Source organism: Haliotis cracherodii, unplaced genomic scaffold (genome assembly GCF_022045235.1).
Source record: "Haliotis cracherodii isolate W230 unplaced genomic scaffold, xgHalCrac1.p SCAF_4, whole genome shotgun sequence".
Classification (NCBI taxonomy): Eukaryota; Metazoa; Mollusca; class Gastropoda; order Lepetellida; family Haliotidae; genus Haliotis; species Haliotis cracherodii.
This window is the reverse complement of record NW_027266297.1, coordinates 60,023,954-60,041,290: the sequence shown is the minus strand read 5'-3', so window position 1 is coordinate 60,041,290 and position 17,337 is coordinate 60,023,954. Positions and strand designations below refer to the sequence as shown.

Here is a 17,337-nt window from a genome sequence, read left to right as displayed (position 1 = left end):
GGTGTGACGACCGAACGCTTTGACCACTAGGTGAACCAGCTTCCAAAGACTACAAGTAGATATTTAGCAAGTATATATGTGGGACAGTAAGTTGGTAATTAAGCAACAGGTGTAGGTATACATTGTAAGCCAGTAGATATTTAGCAATTATAGATGTAGAACAGTAAGTTGGTAAGTAAGCAACAGGTGTAGGTATAAGCAGGTAGATATTTAGCAATTATAGATGTAGAACAGTAAGTTGGTAAGTAAGGCAGCAGGTGTAGGTATACATTGTAAGCCAGTAGATATTTAGCAATTATAGATGTAGAACAGTAAGTTGGTAAGCAAGGCAGCAGGTGTAGGTATACATTGTAAGCAGGAAGATGTTTAGCCATTATATATGTAGAACAGTAAGTTGGTAATTGAGCAACAGGTGTAGGTATACATTGTAAGCAAGTAGATATTTAGCAATTTTATGTGTAGAACAGTAAGTTGGTAAGTAAGCCAGCAGGTGTAGGTATACATTGTAAGCCAGTAGATATTTAGCAGTTATATATGTAGAACAGTAAGTTGGTAAGTAAGCCAGCAGGTGTAGGTATACATTGTAAGCCAGTAGATATTTAGCAATTATAGATGTAGAACAGTAAGTTGGTAAGTAAGCAACAGGTGTAGGAATACATTATAAGCAGATAGATATTTAGCAATTATAGATGTAGAACAGTAAGTTGGTAAGTAAGCCAGCAGGTGTAGGTATACATTGTAAGCCAGTAGATATTTAGCAATTATAGATGTAGAACAGTAAGTTGGTAAGTAAGCAACAGGTGTAGGAATACATTATAAGCAGATAGATATTTAGCAATTATAGATGTAGAACAGTAAGTTGGTAAGTAAGGCAGCAGGTGTAGGTATACATTATAAGCAGATAGATATTTAGCAATTATAGATGTAGAACAGTAAGTTGGTAAGTAAGGCAACAGGTGTAGGTATACATTATAAGCAGATAGATATTTAGCCATTATAGATGTAGAACAGTAAGTTGGTAAGTAAGGCAACAGGTGTAGGTATACATTATAAGCAGATAGATATTTAGCCATTATAGATGTAGAACAGTAAGTTGGTAAGTAAGCCAGAAGATGCATGTATAAGCAGGTAGATATGTAAGCGATTCGTCGACACGTAAAGTGTGATCATATAGATGTGTATGCTGGTAGACTTGTATGCAGATGGATATGTATCCATGTATGTATGCAGGTAAAATATTATACCGGTACATATGTATGCAGATAGACATCCAGACAGGTATTTATGTAAGCAGTACATAATAATTATGTAAGTGCTTAGAGCTGTAAGAAGGCAGATGGGTTAAGAGACAGATAAGCGTACAGATAGATAATTAAGCAGGCAGATATATGTCGATATGTAAGATAGATATATAGGTAGGTAGTTAAGTATACATATGTCCGCAGGTGGATCTCAGTTAGATATCTAAGCAGGCAGATATATGTCGATATGTAAGATAAATAGATAGGTAGGTATATAAGTATACATATGTCCGCAGGTGGATCTCAGTTAGATATGTAAGCAGGTATACGATATTATATGTATGTAAGTACGTAGGTATGTAAACAGCTAGATATATACGCAAGTAGGTGTGTACGCAGGTATTTATGTAAGTGGGTAGGTATGTACGCAGGTATTTATGTAAGTGGGTAGGTACATGTATGTACGCACGTATTTATGTAAGTGGGCAGGTATGTATGCAGGTATTTATGTAGTGAGTGAGTAGGGTTTAACTCTATTCCAGTTATATCGCGGCGTATCAGCTTAATGTGGGAGGAAAGCCCGAAGTGATGCAGTTCTCAGACGTTTACCACTTCGGTGAAACCCATGACTACGGGTATGGTGCTGACAAACCTAGAAACATAATCGTGGCGAACCGGGAAAGAAACCCATATTCATAGGTTTCTGGCGTGCCCAAGGGACGTGGCCAAGGGACGTGCCCAAGGGACGCAACTCTGCACAGCGAATCGCGGCGCCTTAGACGACTTGGCCACCCGTGCCCCCAAGTATTTATGTAAGTGGGTAGGTATCTACGCAGGTATTTATGTAAGTTGGTATGTATGTACTCAAGTTTTTATGTAAGTGGGTAGGTATGCACGCAGAAATTTATGTAAGTGGGTAGGTATGTTAGCAGGTATTTATGTAAAGAGGAAGACAGATATGCAGATAGATATGAAAGTAAGTAGATAGGTATATGTAGGTATATGATGTAGTATATATGTACGTAGGTATGTAAGCAGATATATATGTAAGTAAGAAGATATGTACGCAGGTAGATAGATATGCAGATAGATGAGAAAGCAAGCAGATATGTACGCAGGTAGATATGCAGCGAGTAATTATGTACACAGGTAGATATGCAGCGAGTAATTATGTACCCAGGTAGATATGCAGAGAGTAATTATGTACCCAGGTGTAGATATGCAGCGAGTAATTATGCTCGCAGGTAGATATGCAGCGAGTAATTATGTACCCAGGTAGATAGGCAGCGAGTAATTATGTACGCAGATAGATAGGCAGCGAGTAATTATGTACGCAGATAGATAGGCAGCGAGTAATTATGTACCCAGGTAGATAGGCAGCGAGTAATTATGTACCCAGGTAGATAGGCAGCGAGTAATTATGTACGCAGATAGATAGGCAGCGAGTAATTATGTACCCAGGTAGATAGGCAGCGAGTAATTATGTACGCAGATAGATAGGCACCGAGTAATTATGTACCCAGGTAGATATGCAGAGAGTAATTATGTACCCAGGTAGATAGGCAGCGAGTAATTATGTACGCAGATAGATATGCAGAGAGTAATTATGCACGCAGGTAGATAGGCAGCGAGTAATTATGCACGCAGGTAGATAGGCAGCGAGTTTATATGTAAACAGATAGATACGTATGCGAAGATGTACGCACGTTGACGTGTTGAGATGAAGCAAGCGGACTACACACGTGAACGGGTTGGTTCAACCGGGAGAAGCGGACGTAGAATCTACGACACTCTTACAGCTGGCAGCAATGTCGTACATAATACAAGGGTAAATAAAACATCCGGGGGATAGGTTGGGGCATATTGTATGCCCGGGGCTGGGGATTGCCTGGGGTATAATGAAGCCGATGAAACGTCAGATTTGTTATGTGGTGAGTCCAGTTTCACCTCAAATTACCAATAAACACCGATTACATAAGCACAACATGCCTACCCAGACCTCCTCCCCGCCTCTCCGCATACGCACTCGCACACGCACACGTACGCGCAGCTGCACACGCACTCGCACACGCACTGGCATACGCACACGCACACGCTCTCGCACACGCACTCGCACACGCACCTGCACAATTCTGTATTCTGTGTAGTGATTTACACTGTATGTGTATTGGATTCGACTGAAATTTTCAACCAACATTCTTGGGTTGCACACACACGTGACTTTGAATTAACGTTGACGTGACGTGACGTGACGTGACGTGTTGTTGACGTGACGTGCATATTCCTACACGCAAAGGGGTCGATCGGTGTACGGTTGTCGGTAGGAAGTAACAACATAGTGTCGATGGCTTGGTTATATACAAGTACAATGTATTTACTGTGTACAGTTAGATGAACAAGCAGTGTTTTGTGCCAGGGTCAGCACATAGTGGTAGTGGTTGTTGCGTTCGTGCCATGGGCACCTGGCCTAACCCAAGCTATGCTAAGGGTGAACCTTGTTATTTTTGTCTCTGGACTAATGCTTATACATCCAAGGTCATCGGACACAGATTAAGTAATAAATATATACAACAGTAATACTGAGAAGTGACATAGTTGCGTGGCTTGTCCTGGATGTCCGCTAATGTAAAATACAATGGGGATTAAGAACTGGTACTAGCATGAGATAACTGAGATATAGGGACTATCTGATCTGAATGCTTGAGTGAGTGAGTGAGTGAGTATGGTTTTACGCCGCTTTTAGCAATATTCCAGCAATATCACGGCGGGGGACACCAGAAATGGGCTTCACACATTGTACCCATGTCGGGAATCGAACCCGGGTCTTCGGCGTGACGAGCGAACGCTTTAACCACTAGGCTACCCGACCGCCCCTCTAAATGCTTGAAATGTAGGGACTATGTGATGTAAACAATTGAGATGTAGGGACTATGTGATGTAAACAGTTAAGATATGAGATATAGGGACTATGTGATGTGAACAGTTGAGATATAGTGACTATGTGATGTGAACAGTTGAGATATAGGGACTATGTGATGTAAACAGTTAAGATATGAGATATAGGGACTATGTGATGTGAACAGTTGAGATGTAGGGGACATGTGATGTAAGCAGTTGAGATATAGGTACTATGTGATGTGAACAGTTGGGTATAGGTACTATGTCATGTGAACAGTTGAGATATAGGGGACATGTGATGTAAACAGTTGAGATATAGGGACTATGTGATGTGAACAGTTGAGATATAGGGACTATGTGATGTAAACAGTTAAGATATGAGATATAGGTACTATGTGATGTGAACAGTTGAGATATAGGGACTATGTGATGTGAACAGTTGAGATCTAGGGACTATGTGATGTGAACATCTGAGATATAGGGACTATGTGATGTGAACAGTTGAGATATAGTGACTATGTGATGTGAATAGTTGAGATATAGGGACTATGTGATGTAAACAGTTAAGATATGAGATATAGGGACTATGTGATGTGAACAGTTGAGATGTAGGGGACATGTGATGTGAACAGTTGAGATATAGGTACTATGTCATGTGAACAGTTGAGATCTAGGGACTATGTGATGTGAACATCTGAGATATAGGGACTATGTGATGTGAACAGTTGAGATCTAGGGAGTATGTGAGGTGAACATCTGAGATATAGGGACTATGTGATGTAAACAGTTAAGATATGAGATATAGGGACTATGTGATTGTGAACAGTTGAAATATAGGGACTATGTGAAGTGAACAGTTAAGATATGAGATATAGGGACTATGTGATGTGAACAGTTGAGAAATAGGGAACATGCTGTAAACAGTTAAAATATGAGATATAGGGACTATGTGATGTAAACAGGAGAAGTATTAAGACTGTGATGTAAACAGGTCAAACTCTTAAATGTTATCTTTAAGTTAAATAAAACAATGTACTGGAAAAAAAACACTAATAAAAATCATATGAAACATGTATGTACTGCCACTGTCAAAATAATAATATATTAGCAACATTATTTAAATATAAGTAAATAAACGGCTTTTTGTATTGATAGAATGTTATCTCCGTCAATACTGACATATCTCTTACCCTTTTACACGTCTACTTAACCACATTTGAGATGTTGAGATGCTCCCTACTTCCTTGTCTGAGTGGTGGAGTATACACGGTCGCCATGTTGACCGACCTAATTCGTGACCTAGCCTTGATACGCTCCCCTTGACTGTGTCCAGTTCCTGAAATAGAACAACTACCATCCCGAAACAAACTCTCTGACTTCGTTCTGCCTTTATAAGATTACTTTCATGGGGCCCTGGGTGTGCTAAGGGACTCAAATCTTCTTTAACCACCGCGATGGGTCATTCATGGTGCCTAAAAACATATTCACTCACTCATTTTTAATTATACAATTAGCATTAATTCAAGCCTCTTCAGTCATCATGAATAAGAATGTGATAACATACATATCAAAGTGATATTCAAATGTTTAACATTCATAGAACTGTTTTATTTAAATCAATAAAACCAAATATAAACTGTGAGGATTAATAGTCCTATGGATAAAATAAACTCGGTGCACTGACAAAAAACAGCTATGCATAAACTCAGTATGACCTCAAGTTGGTCATGTATTGACAGGTACACAAAAACACGACTCTCACACAGTTGAATTTCAATCCCATTTTCTGCGCAGCACACGAACGCGGACCTTCACATTGGGGTAAGATAGGTTGTTTTATGCAGGCATACAACAGAAGTTGAATTACCCCGCCATGCCCATACACCACAATTGATGTACAGATCAATAACCGGATACTTCAATACAGCGATTCCTACCCGCCAAGTATCGAGAGTGACTGGGACGGCTAACAACCGTGGCCTTGTACTGACGTCACGGCCCGGCGGGTATTGAGGCCTCGCAACACGAACACACCCTGTTTCAGGCTGAGCGCGCACCGAACTCGGGGCAGAGAGATTCGCCGCCATAACAAAGAATCCGGATTTGCTATCGGCTGTGCGATGGCTGTGGTGAGTATTGTTCGTGTATATTATCAAACCCTGATTTCAGATAAAACTGCTGACGAGAAGGGAGACATGTTGAACACGAATACGTGTACATATAAATAGGAGACCATAGATAGGTCTATGGTCTCAGATAGACCCGAAACCTTGGATTATTACGTAGTTTTGACAACAGAGAAGCCACCTTTTCTATGAAGCATATACTAGCAGTAGCTCATATATGGCTCTTCCCTATGTTTGAAAAGAGAAAACCCACCTTTTCTATGAGGCATATACCAGCACTTGGCGATATATGACTCATCTCTATTTTTGAAAATAGAGTCCAGCTTTTTTTATGTAGCATATACTAGCAGTAGCTCATCTATGACTATAATCAACAAACAATGTCAATAGTCGTCCTTATCGACCTAACTCACGTTTGACACCTTTTCAACCCCTGTATTTATTGGGTCTATGGTGTTGTTTTGTGTAAAGTAAATGTTAGTTTTAAGACAAACATTGTCCTCTTCACGACATATATATCGACAATACGTACATACTTATGGCTACCTCGCTAGGAATATTCGGGGTCGTGAATATTGCGACACGCACTGTAAATAACCTGTTATAAGAGTCGTGTTACTTATATTCATAGAGGGAGGTGAAGTATTCGTCCTGACAAAGACGTGATTTGGAATGACCTGACATTGTATGAGTCGATAAATCTGATTATGTGTTATGAGGGGACCACGCATAAGGCGTTGTCTAAGCTATATTCAGTAAATACAGTTCAGGTAATCTATATAAGTAGTGTATGAGTAGCATAGACCCTCGGGCTATTGAGAGAGGGGGTAGAAGGCATGAGAAATCAGTTTCAGATATTTTACGCAGTATTCAGGTAACGTGGCCCATAGTTCAGTTTTTCTTGTACATATGAGAGACACGTGGAGACAAACTGCCCTATAAGAGACACATATGTCAGGGAAACTGCACATTGACAATGGGCCATGTGTATGACAGATATGGGGTTTCTTAAAAGATGTCAAACTTGAGTTAGGTCGATAAGGACGACTATTGACATTGTTTGTTGATTATAGAGTCATAGATGAGCTACTGCTAGTATATGCTACATAAAAAAAGCTGGACTCTATTTTCAAAAATAGGGAAGAGTCATATATCGCCAAGTGCTGGTATATGCTTAATAGAAAAGGTGGGTTTTCTGTTTTCAAAACTACGTAATTATCCAAGGTTTCGGGTCTCTCTGAGAGACACATATGTCAGGGAAACTGCACAAGGACAATGGGTCATGTGTATGACAGATATATATGTCAGATAAACTGTACAATGGGTCATTTGTATGAGAGACATATGTCAGATAAACTGTACAATCGGTCATATATATGAGAGACACATATGTCAGATAAACTGTACAATCGGTCATATATATGAGAGACACATATGTTATACAAACTGCACAAGGACAATGGGTCATATGTATGACAGATATATATGTCAGATAAACTGTAAATCGGTCATATATATGAGAAACACATATGTTATACAAACTGCACAAGGACAATGGGTCATGTGTATGACAGATATATACGTCAGATAAACTGTACAATGGGTCATTTGTATGAGAGACATATGTCAGATAAACTGTACAATCGGTCATATATATGAGAGACACATATGTTATACAAACTGCACAAGGACAATGGGTCATGTGTATGACAGATATATATGTCAGATAAACTGTACAATGGGTCTTTGTATGAGAGACACATATGTTATACAAACTGCACAAGGACAATGAGTCATGTGTATGACAGATATATATGTCAGATAAACTGTACAATCGGTCATATATATGAGAGACACATATGTTATACAAACTGCACATGGACAATGGGTCATATGTATGAGAGACATATATGTCAGATAAACTGTACAATCGGTCATATATATGAGAGACACATATGTTATACAAACTGCACAAGGACAATGGGTCATATGTATGACAGATCTATATGTAAGATAAACTGTAAATCGGTCATATATATGAGAAACACATATGTTATACAAACAGCACAAGGACAATGGGTCATATGTATGACAGATATATATGTCAGATAAACTGTACAATGGGCCACATGTATGAGAGACACATGTTAAACAAACTGCACAAGGACAATGGGTCATGTGTATGACAGATATATATGTCAGATAAACTGTACAATGGGCCACATGTACGAGAGACACATGTTAAACAAACTGCACATGGACAATGGGTCATGTGTATGACAGATATATATGTCAGATAAACTGTAAATCGGTCATATATATGAGATACATATATGTTATACAAACTGCACAAGGACAATGGGTCATATGTATGAAAGATATATATGTCAGATAAACTGTACAGTCGGTCTGATATATAAGAGAGACACATATGTTATACAAACTACACAAGGAAAATGGGTCATATGTATGACAGATATATATGTCAGATAAACTGTACAATCGGTCATATGTATGAGAATCATATGTGTCAGATAAACTGTAAACAATGGGCCACATGTATGAGAGACACATGTTAAACAAACTGCACATGGACAATGGGTCATGTGTATGACAGATATATATGTCAGATAAACTGTAAATCGGTCATATATATGAGAAACACATATGTTATACAAACAGCACAAGGACAATGGGTCATTTGTATGAGAGATATATGTCAGATAAACTGTACAATGGGCCACATGTATGAGAGACACATGTTAAACAAACTGTACCATGGGTCATTTGTATGAGAGATACAAATGTCAGACAGACCGTCCTTTGGGTCACATGTATGAAACACACATATGTCAGACAAACTGCACTATCAGCCATATGTATGACATAAATATATGTAAAACACACAGTACTATGGGCCACATAGCCTAAACTGTTAAATAAAATGACATAAGTTTCTTTATATATCAAGACAAAGACGTATATAAATATCTATATACATACAAAGACATTATCATCTACCATGGCACAATTTTTAACCGTTTCCTTGTGTAAGGACAGTGCGATTGTACAAGGTTGTAATTTAATGTTGTGACTGAGGGGGCTAGGTGTACTGTAGATGGCTGCCTCGCCTGGGTCCCCTACAGCCCGCGGCCTCAGCTGGGGGCATGTAGAGAACAAGTAGTTAAGATGTTCTCTGTCTGCGTGTCAGACAATGCTGGCAGGTGAAACGAGGACTGAAGCTGATCACAGCTAGACACGACGCCATGGGAGTGTTTATCTTGGAGAATAAACAAATAAAGAGAGAACTGCAGACCCGGAGTGATATACAATTGATGGGTACAGGTAGCTGATAGAGAGGAATAAACGGATACATGGACTTCCGGACAGACAAGCACGTAAATAATTAGGGAGACGAAAAGAAGGACATATAGCTAGGCAGAGGGATAGACAGAAAGACGCACATATGTAGAGACAGAAAGATGGATAGACATATAATAGATGAATAAATAGACGGATGGTAGATGGACTAGATGCGAGATAGACCCACTAATAGATAGGCACAAAGATAGAGAGGGACAGATAGATATAGAGATAAATAGACAGACTGATGGATTGAGTGTAAGAAGACATACATGCATACGGATAGATAGATGGACAGAAAAAGAGGAAGACGGATGAAAGGATAGAGCAACACGGATGGACTGATAGATGCATAAATAGATGGAGAGTGGTGAATTGATGATAGACAGTTCGGAGAAATGTACATATGTAGTATATACCCTATATTTACCACGATTACTATAACTACTATTACATCTACAACATCTACTACTACTTCTACTACTACACTACTACTACTACTACACTACTATTCCACTAATACTACTACTACGCTACTAATACTACTAATACTACCTATTACTGCTACTACCTACTATTACTATCAGTTCTACTCCTACTACAGCTACTTCTACTATTACAATCAGTACTACTACTGCTTCTGCTACTATGGGTACCTCTACTAATACTGCTACTGTTGTCAGTATTTCTGCAATTACTACTACTACTGAGTACAACTGCTGCTGATGCTACTACTACCTAGGACTATCACTACTGTCAGTTCTATTCCTACTACAGCTCCGTCTACAGATACTTCTACTGCTACTATCAGTCAGAGACCATATACCGATATATGGTCTCTTCATCAGTGCTCCTCCTACTACTATCAGTATTACTGCAAGTACCACTTCTTTACTGCTGTTGCTGCTGCTGCAGCTGCTACCGGTACTACTGTTACCCCTACTACTGCTACTACAACCCTTTCGGGGCGGTCGGGTAGTCTTGTGGTTAAAGCGTTCGCTCGTCACCCCGAGCACCCGGGTTCGATTTCCGACATGGGTACAATGTGTGAAGCCCATTTCTGGTGTCCCCCGCCGTGATATTGCTGGAATACTGCTAAAAGCGGCGTAAAACCATACTCACTCACTCAAATCAGACATTGATATTTTTGTCATACTAAGGTATTATTTGGTTCCTGTCATTTGGGTGTTGGAACTGTACAAATGTTAGTTGTGCGTTATACAAGTTTCCTAAATCAGTCTGCAGCTGTGTTATATTGCATCACATATTTGTTACTGTGTGTTATAGGCTTGGCATTGGTATAAAATATAACCCTTTTGGTCAGAGAACCTTTGCATACCCTCTTGTTTCAGATGATGGACCCAACTGACGACGTGTCGGTGGAACTAGAGTGCAGCATCTGTCTGGAGGTGTACAGGGACCCCAAGACACTCCCCTGCATTCACTCCTTCTGCCGGGTCTGCATCATCAGACATGTCGTCTGCCAGGCCCAGATCTGTAAGCGGGAGAAGAGATTCCACTGCCCTCTGTGTCGCAACCCAGTCTACATCCCCAGACCTGATGCCCCGGTAGAGAAGTGGGCAGATCAGTTGCCCAACAACACCCAGATCCCCGATCTCATCGCTAGTTTGATGTGCAAGCATCACCCGAAGATGATAGCAAGCTACTATTGCAAGAAGTGCAAGTGCGTAACGTGTGATGTGTGTCGTAAGGAAAGACATCCGTTATGTGAAGACGATTCGTTCTGTCCCTTGAAAGACATAGCGTCAAAGAAGAAGAGTGACATGACAGGACGACAGCAGAAGATTGACGTGAAGTACAAACACATGTCGGACAACGTGGACCTGATCAAGAGTGTTGCCTCGGAGTTGCCTGGTGCGGAGGCCTTGTTGGTTAAAAGAATCGAAGACCAGGCGAGATCCCATGTTCAAAGTGTACTAAATGCAAAACGGGATTTGCTGAGCATGTTAGAAGCGTCTGTGGACCAACAGCTCGCTCTGCTCAAACATGCTAAGAACCCAGTGGACGAAGCTGCGGATGTGTTAAATCATTATAAATCTGAAGTTGACCACGTCATGAAAACATCAACAGGGCTAGACTATGTTGAATCTGTTGACCTTGTGAAGGCAAGACACCGAGAAGGTCTGGAAATGATTCAAAATCTTCATAGCAAATGCCGGCCACCCATCATCACCTTTGTCGAGAACGAATCAGTTTCGACCAGTATCGGAGAGCTGGTGTCCCCTGTGCTGTGTTCAAGTCCTTTCCTCGCGAACGACGTCTTTCTGGCTACACCGCCTTCTTCTCAGTTCCAGTGGTCTGACCTACATGTTTCAACATATGAATCAATCCCAAGATCGTCACCACCAAATGGTCAGAATCCTCAAACTCCTGTCCAGCCTTCGTCACCTAAAGGGAAACAACCCTCGTCGTCATCACAAAAGTTGTCTCCCATGAAGTCCTATCTAAAAGCCATGGCAAAACGCGGGTCGAGGGCGTTTCGTAGAAGTAGTTCAGATTCTACCCCTTAACGTCCGTTCTTCCTCATAAACAGGGCATTCCTGACGAGACGGTATCAACCAACTACATTATTGAACAATGTGTTTGTTTGTATCAATTTGCAATTAATAAGATAAACAAAATATGGTTGAATTACAGATGTTTTGTTCATCTTGTGTGGTTTTCCGTGTTGAATCTGTGATCTATGTACAGTTTTTATTCCTTATTGGATCTTCTGGAACATATGGACCATATCCAGCATCGTTTCCATCCTTCATTACATGTGGGAGCTTCACACAGTTGCCAAAACATGACCTGCGGATATATGACCAATACATTTCGATCGGTTTGATCACATATTAAGGATGATGAAACATAATTATGAAACATCATCTGACATCATCTGGATACAGTTCGGGACATTTCTTCATTACATGTGACCGCCTCCGTGGTCTAGTGGCAGAGCGTCCGCCTGGAGATGATGAAACTTAAATATGAAACATCATCTGACATCATCTGTATACAGATCAGGATATTTCTTCATTACATGTGACCGCCTATGTGGTCTAGTGGTAGAGCGTCCGCCTGGAGATGGTGAAACTTAAATATGAAACATCATCTGACATCATCTGGATACAGTTCGGGACATTTCTCCATTACATTGGTGGAGTTTTACAACTGTTGCCAATTCGTGACAAATCTGATCTATGAACATGAAATATGGCAGAGTAATGTTTCCATACTATTGTCACACTAGGGTTTCCAATACATCACGGTGCAGTGGCAGTATTATTTTGTGATATATATGTCTACGATGGAAGGTTGTAGACGATAAAATCTTTCACTGTTGTCAAGTGTTATGTTTATTATTAATTAATCGTTGTTATGACAGTTTGTTTTCTGTTTCATAGACATAGAAGCCAGAACAATAACCTCGGTCTCTATGACCCTTATCTATCTGCTGTTAAATGTCGTAGTACAGGGGGCACGGGTGGCCCAGTCGTCTAAGACGCCGCAATTCGCTCTGTAGAGTTGCGTCCCTTGGGCACGCCAGAAACCTATGATTGTGGGTTCGAATCCTGGTTCGCCCTGATTATGTTTCTAGGTTTGTCAGCACCATACCCGTGCTCGTGGGTTTCATCGAAGCGGTAAACCCCTAAGACCTGCATCACTTCGGGCTTTCCTCCCACATTAAGCTGACACGCCGTGATATAACTGTAATACTGTTAATAGCAGCCTTAAACCCAACTCACCCACTCACTCGTAGTACAAACACGTTTACTAAACCGATCATACAAAGGATGTTAACACATACTGGTCATCAATAATCATCGTTATATATGTGCAAGCAGATCCAAATAATATATCGTGTTAAATAACTATTGCCGGCCATAAATATAGTTCTGAAGGTTTCATAAATATATACATTTGACGATGACTTTTGATTGATTGGGACGGGCTTTCCTAACAAAATAATATTCGAGTAATAATGATAAAACTCTATTAATTATAATATTATTTTAGTATAACTATTTGAATATCCAAATGCAATAGGTTCATACTGGTGAAATCTAATGAGATAGAACCCACCCGTCCGTTGGTAGATGACCAAACGGTGGATACACGAATGCGTACATACACCCGAAACACAAGTGTCAAAACTTGTGCTGTCACCCTGGGCAAATGTGCCTCTGTTCACCCAGCTGGGAATGGGTACCCGATATGTGAGGTGTATGTAAAGACCTTCTAGTGCCCCTAGGCAGCTTCGGTTGTATACTCCCCAGGGAGTTGAGAATGATATCTGAAATGCAAACGGATCCATTGGTCGGGAAAAAATATAAAACCGCATTTCAAAGATACAAGTCCCTGGATACCTGCGGTATACAATAATAATAATCATCATCATCATCATCATCATCATCATCATCATCATCATCATCATCATCACAGTCATCACCAATCATCACCATCATCATCACAGTCATCATCAGTCATCATCATCATCACAGTCATCATCAGTCATCAATCATCGTCATCATCATCACAGTCATCAAAAGTCATCATCAATCATCATCATCATCATCACAGTCATCATCAGTCATCAAAAGTCATCATCATCATCACAGTCATCATCAGTCATCATCAAACATCATCATCATCATCATCAGTCATCATCAATCATCATCATCATCATCAAACATCATCATCATCATCACAGTCATCATCATGACCGTGAAAACTTCATCATCAAACGTTATATTTAGACACTGAATCTACCAGTGTAATCTAGCGTTACAGGAAGTCATTGAAACTAACACGGTTACTTAATTTACGACCAAGTGTATAAGTAGCCCAGGTTGGCATGGCAACATCAATGTCAACTCCGGCTACATCTGGTAGTAAACTTCAACAGCTGGTTAATATCTACCCCTGACCTACTTTCAGATGTGCCACGATCTCACGCAGTCACCCGTGGGTCTGTACAGATACTATTTTTTTCTTCATAGCTCTTCATATGAGTCACGACCAGCGCTTGCTAGCATGCCTTTAAGACAAAGCAATACAAAGGAATGTTATTTATTTTATTTATTTTATGCCCATAACGTATACTGTTTTCAACCAAACAGCCCGAGGCTGGTGATTCAACAAAGGATTTCATCTCTAAACGTGACAGTAAATACGTGCATTGTATTGTGAAGATTTAGTGGGTTGTATACCTTTTGTGTCTATTCTCAGTTGTTGTGGTGGGCTTGGCGAGGTGTGAATATAGTTCGAAGCACTGCTGGACGAAAATTCGTATAGTTTACCTTCTTCCCCGCTTGTAATTACGTTATACATGTTCATTAGACTGACACCTAGTCTCCGAAATAGAAATGATTTCACCGAACAAAAACATTTGTTAAATTATCTTGATATAATACAATAAAAAGGAGCCTAGAGAAACTGCAGTCATCTAGACTTACCAACTTATATAGACTTGCTTTGGGTGTTGTGGATATTTTTGTCAGGGTCTGTGTGACAGACAAGAACATTGACTGATATACACGTCAGAGCTGGGTCTTACATGTACATATCGATCTGTTCAGGGGAGTCATGTGTCCAGGGAGAGTGATCTGTTCAGGGAGAGTGATCTGTTCAAAGGGGAGTGATCTGTTCAAGGGGAGTGATCTGTTCAAGGGAAGTGATCTGTTCAAGGGGAGTGATGTGTCCAGGGAGAGTGATCTGTTCAGGGGGAGTGATCTGTTCAAGGGTAGTGATCTGTTCAAGGGGAGTGATCTGTTCAAGGAGAGTGTTCTCTTCAGGGAGAGTGATCTGTTCAAGGGGAGTGATCTGTTCAAGGAGAGTGATCTGTTCAAGGGGAGTGATCTGTTCAAGGGGAGTGATCTGTTCAAGGGGAGTGATCTGTTCAAGGAGAGTGTTCTCTTCGGGGAGAGTGATCTGTTCAAGGGGAGTGATATGTTCAGGGAGAGTGATCTGTTCAAGGGGAATGATCCGTTCTAGGGGAGTGATCTGTTCAAGGGGAATGATCTGTTCGAGGGGAGCGATCTGTTCAAGGGTAGATGAGGTTAAAGTGTTCGCTTGTCGATTAAAACACGGTCGGATTCTCCACATGTGTACAATTCTTTTGTTAAAAGCGCAGTTAATCACCACAAATTCATTATGTGCTTGCTGAACTGAAGCGAATGATTCCCTTCAGAAATGAACATATTAGTTGTATAAGTACTGCAACATTCTCACTGTTTATGTTCACTGTATACCATTCAATCCATATTAACGACTCCTCACTGTATATAAGGATATAAGAAGAAGAAGAAGAAGAAGAAGTCAGAAAAAGGAGACATGGTATCAAATATTAAATACAGAACAATTAGGACTTATATAAATCTAAACGATAACAAATCATTTTAAAAAAGCATAGGGCAACATATACATACTCATGTATATAATACTTTAACATTTGTTTAAAAGTAAGATGCTACCTGGAATAAATGATGTACAAGCTTTTCTAGTTTCACATCGGGGGCTTGACAGCGGCGGCCTGAAGGCAAACGCTTGTATTCAGGATGTGAGATAACAGTTGGATCGGTAATGACTCAACAGTACTGTCTATAACGCACGACTCGGGCTTGCCTTTGTTGAAGGAGGACAAGGATGGGGCCAATTTACAGTCCTGTGGTATAAAGATTGACTTGAACCATCAACATTCCAGTTTGTCTTCAAACTCAACTCTTGTTAAAAGTCTCAGGTCAGTAGTTAATGGTTATCCCAATAATTAATAATACCTTTAGACACGTTGTGTCATCTGACACACGGGACTAATTAAAGCGTGTCGACCTGGCATAGAAATGGACAGACATGGTCCGTCTTTTCAATTGTGAACCCGTGAAGATTCCGGGGTAGAATAGGTGCTTGACTTAAAGGGAACTATGCTTGTCGTAAGAGGCGACTAACGGGATCGGGTGGTCAGGCTCGCTGACATGGTTGATACATGCCATCGTATCCCAATTGCGAAGATCGATGCTCATGATGTCAGTCACAGGATTGTCTGGTCCAGACTCGATTATTTACAGACCGCCGTATTGTAGCTGGAATATTGCTGAGTGCAGCGTTAAACAACAAACAAACAGAATTTTCAATTGTGTCTTTCTCCTTGGGCGGGCGCTAGTAATCACGGAAAAGAGACTGATTGGCTTTTCCAAGTTAATCAAAACTCCGATTCATAATGTATGGTACTTATGTCTCTCACATAGTTTAGTCCCATATTTGACAAACAGAAATTATTTAGAGGGTAACGTCAATCTCAGCGTGCTTAAGAAAACAAAATACCAACTAAACCATTATAACAGCAACAGGCAGCACGTTTCTGGTTCCTTGATTAACGGGTTTACGAACATTCTTTAACCCAGGTATTCCTGTTAGTGGTTATGTGATGTAATATTTAAAAGTGCTGATATCAGGGAACGTAATTTGAATGAAGTTAGATCAGCTGTTCTCATTCTGACGTATGTGTGACTCATGATAATAATCAATGTATTACTAATATTTCATGGAAAAAGAGGGCACGGGTGGCCCAGTCGTCTTAGGCGCCGCAATTCGATGTGCAGAGTTGCGTCCTTGGGCACGCGAGAAACCTATGATTGTGGGTTCGAATCCCGGTTCGTCCCGATTATGTTTCTAGGTTTGTCAGCACCATACTCGTGCTCGTGGGT

General features: G+C 40.4%; 2 protein-coding genes across 2 annotated transcripts; both read left to right on the top strand.

The window, feature by feature from the left end:
- Positions 1–6,018: 6,018 nt before the first annotated feature.
- LOC139478883 (tripartite motif-containing protein 2-like) lies at positions 6,019–13,016 on the top strand. The gene is made up of 2 exons (XM_071261557.1): positions 6,019–6,268; positions 10,981–13,016. The coding sequence occupies exons 1-2, from the start codon at positions 6,260–6,262 to the stop codon at positions 12,157–12,159; spliced, it is 1,188 nt and encodes a 395-aa protein (XP_071117658.1). The 5' UTR covers positions 6,019–6,259; the 3' UTR covers positions 12,160–13,016.
- A 2,204-nt stretch (positions 13,017–15,220) lies between these two features.
- LOC139479550 (epidermal growth factor receptor substrate 15-like 1) lies at positions 15,221–15,628 on the top strand. The gene has a single exon (XM_071262389.1). It carries the CDS (start codon positions 15,221–15,223, stop codon positions 15,626–15,628), a length of 408 nt encoding a protein of 135 aa, XP_071118490.1.
- The last annotated feature ends 1,709 nt before the right edge of the window (positions 15,629–17,337 follow it).

Coding starts and splice junctions, on each gene's coding strand:
- LOC139479550 (XM_071262389.1), top strand. CDS start 15,221: ATGTGTCCAGGGAGAGTGATCTGTTCAGGGAGAGTGATCTGTTCAAAG.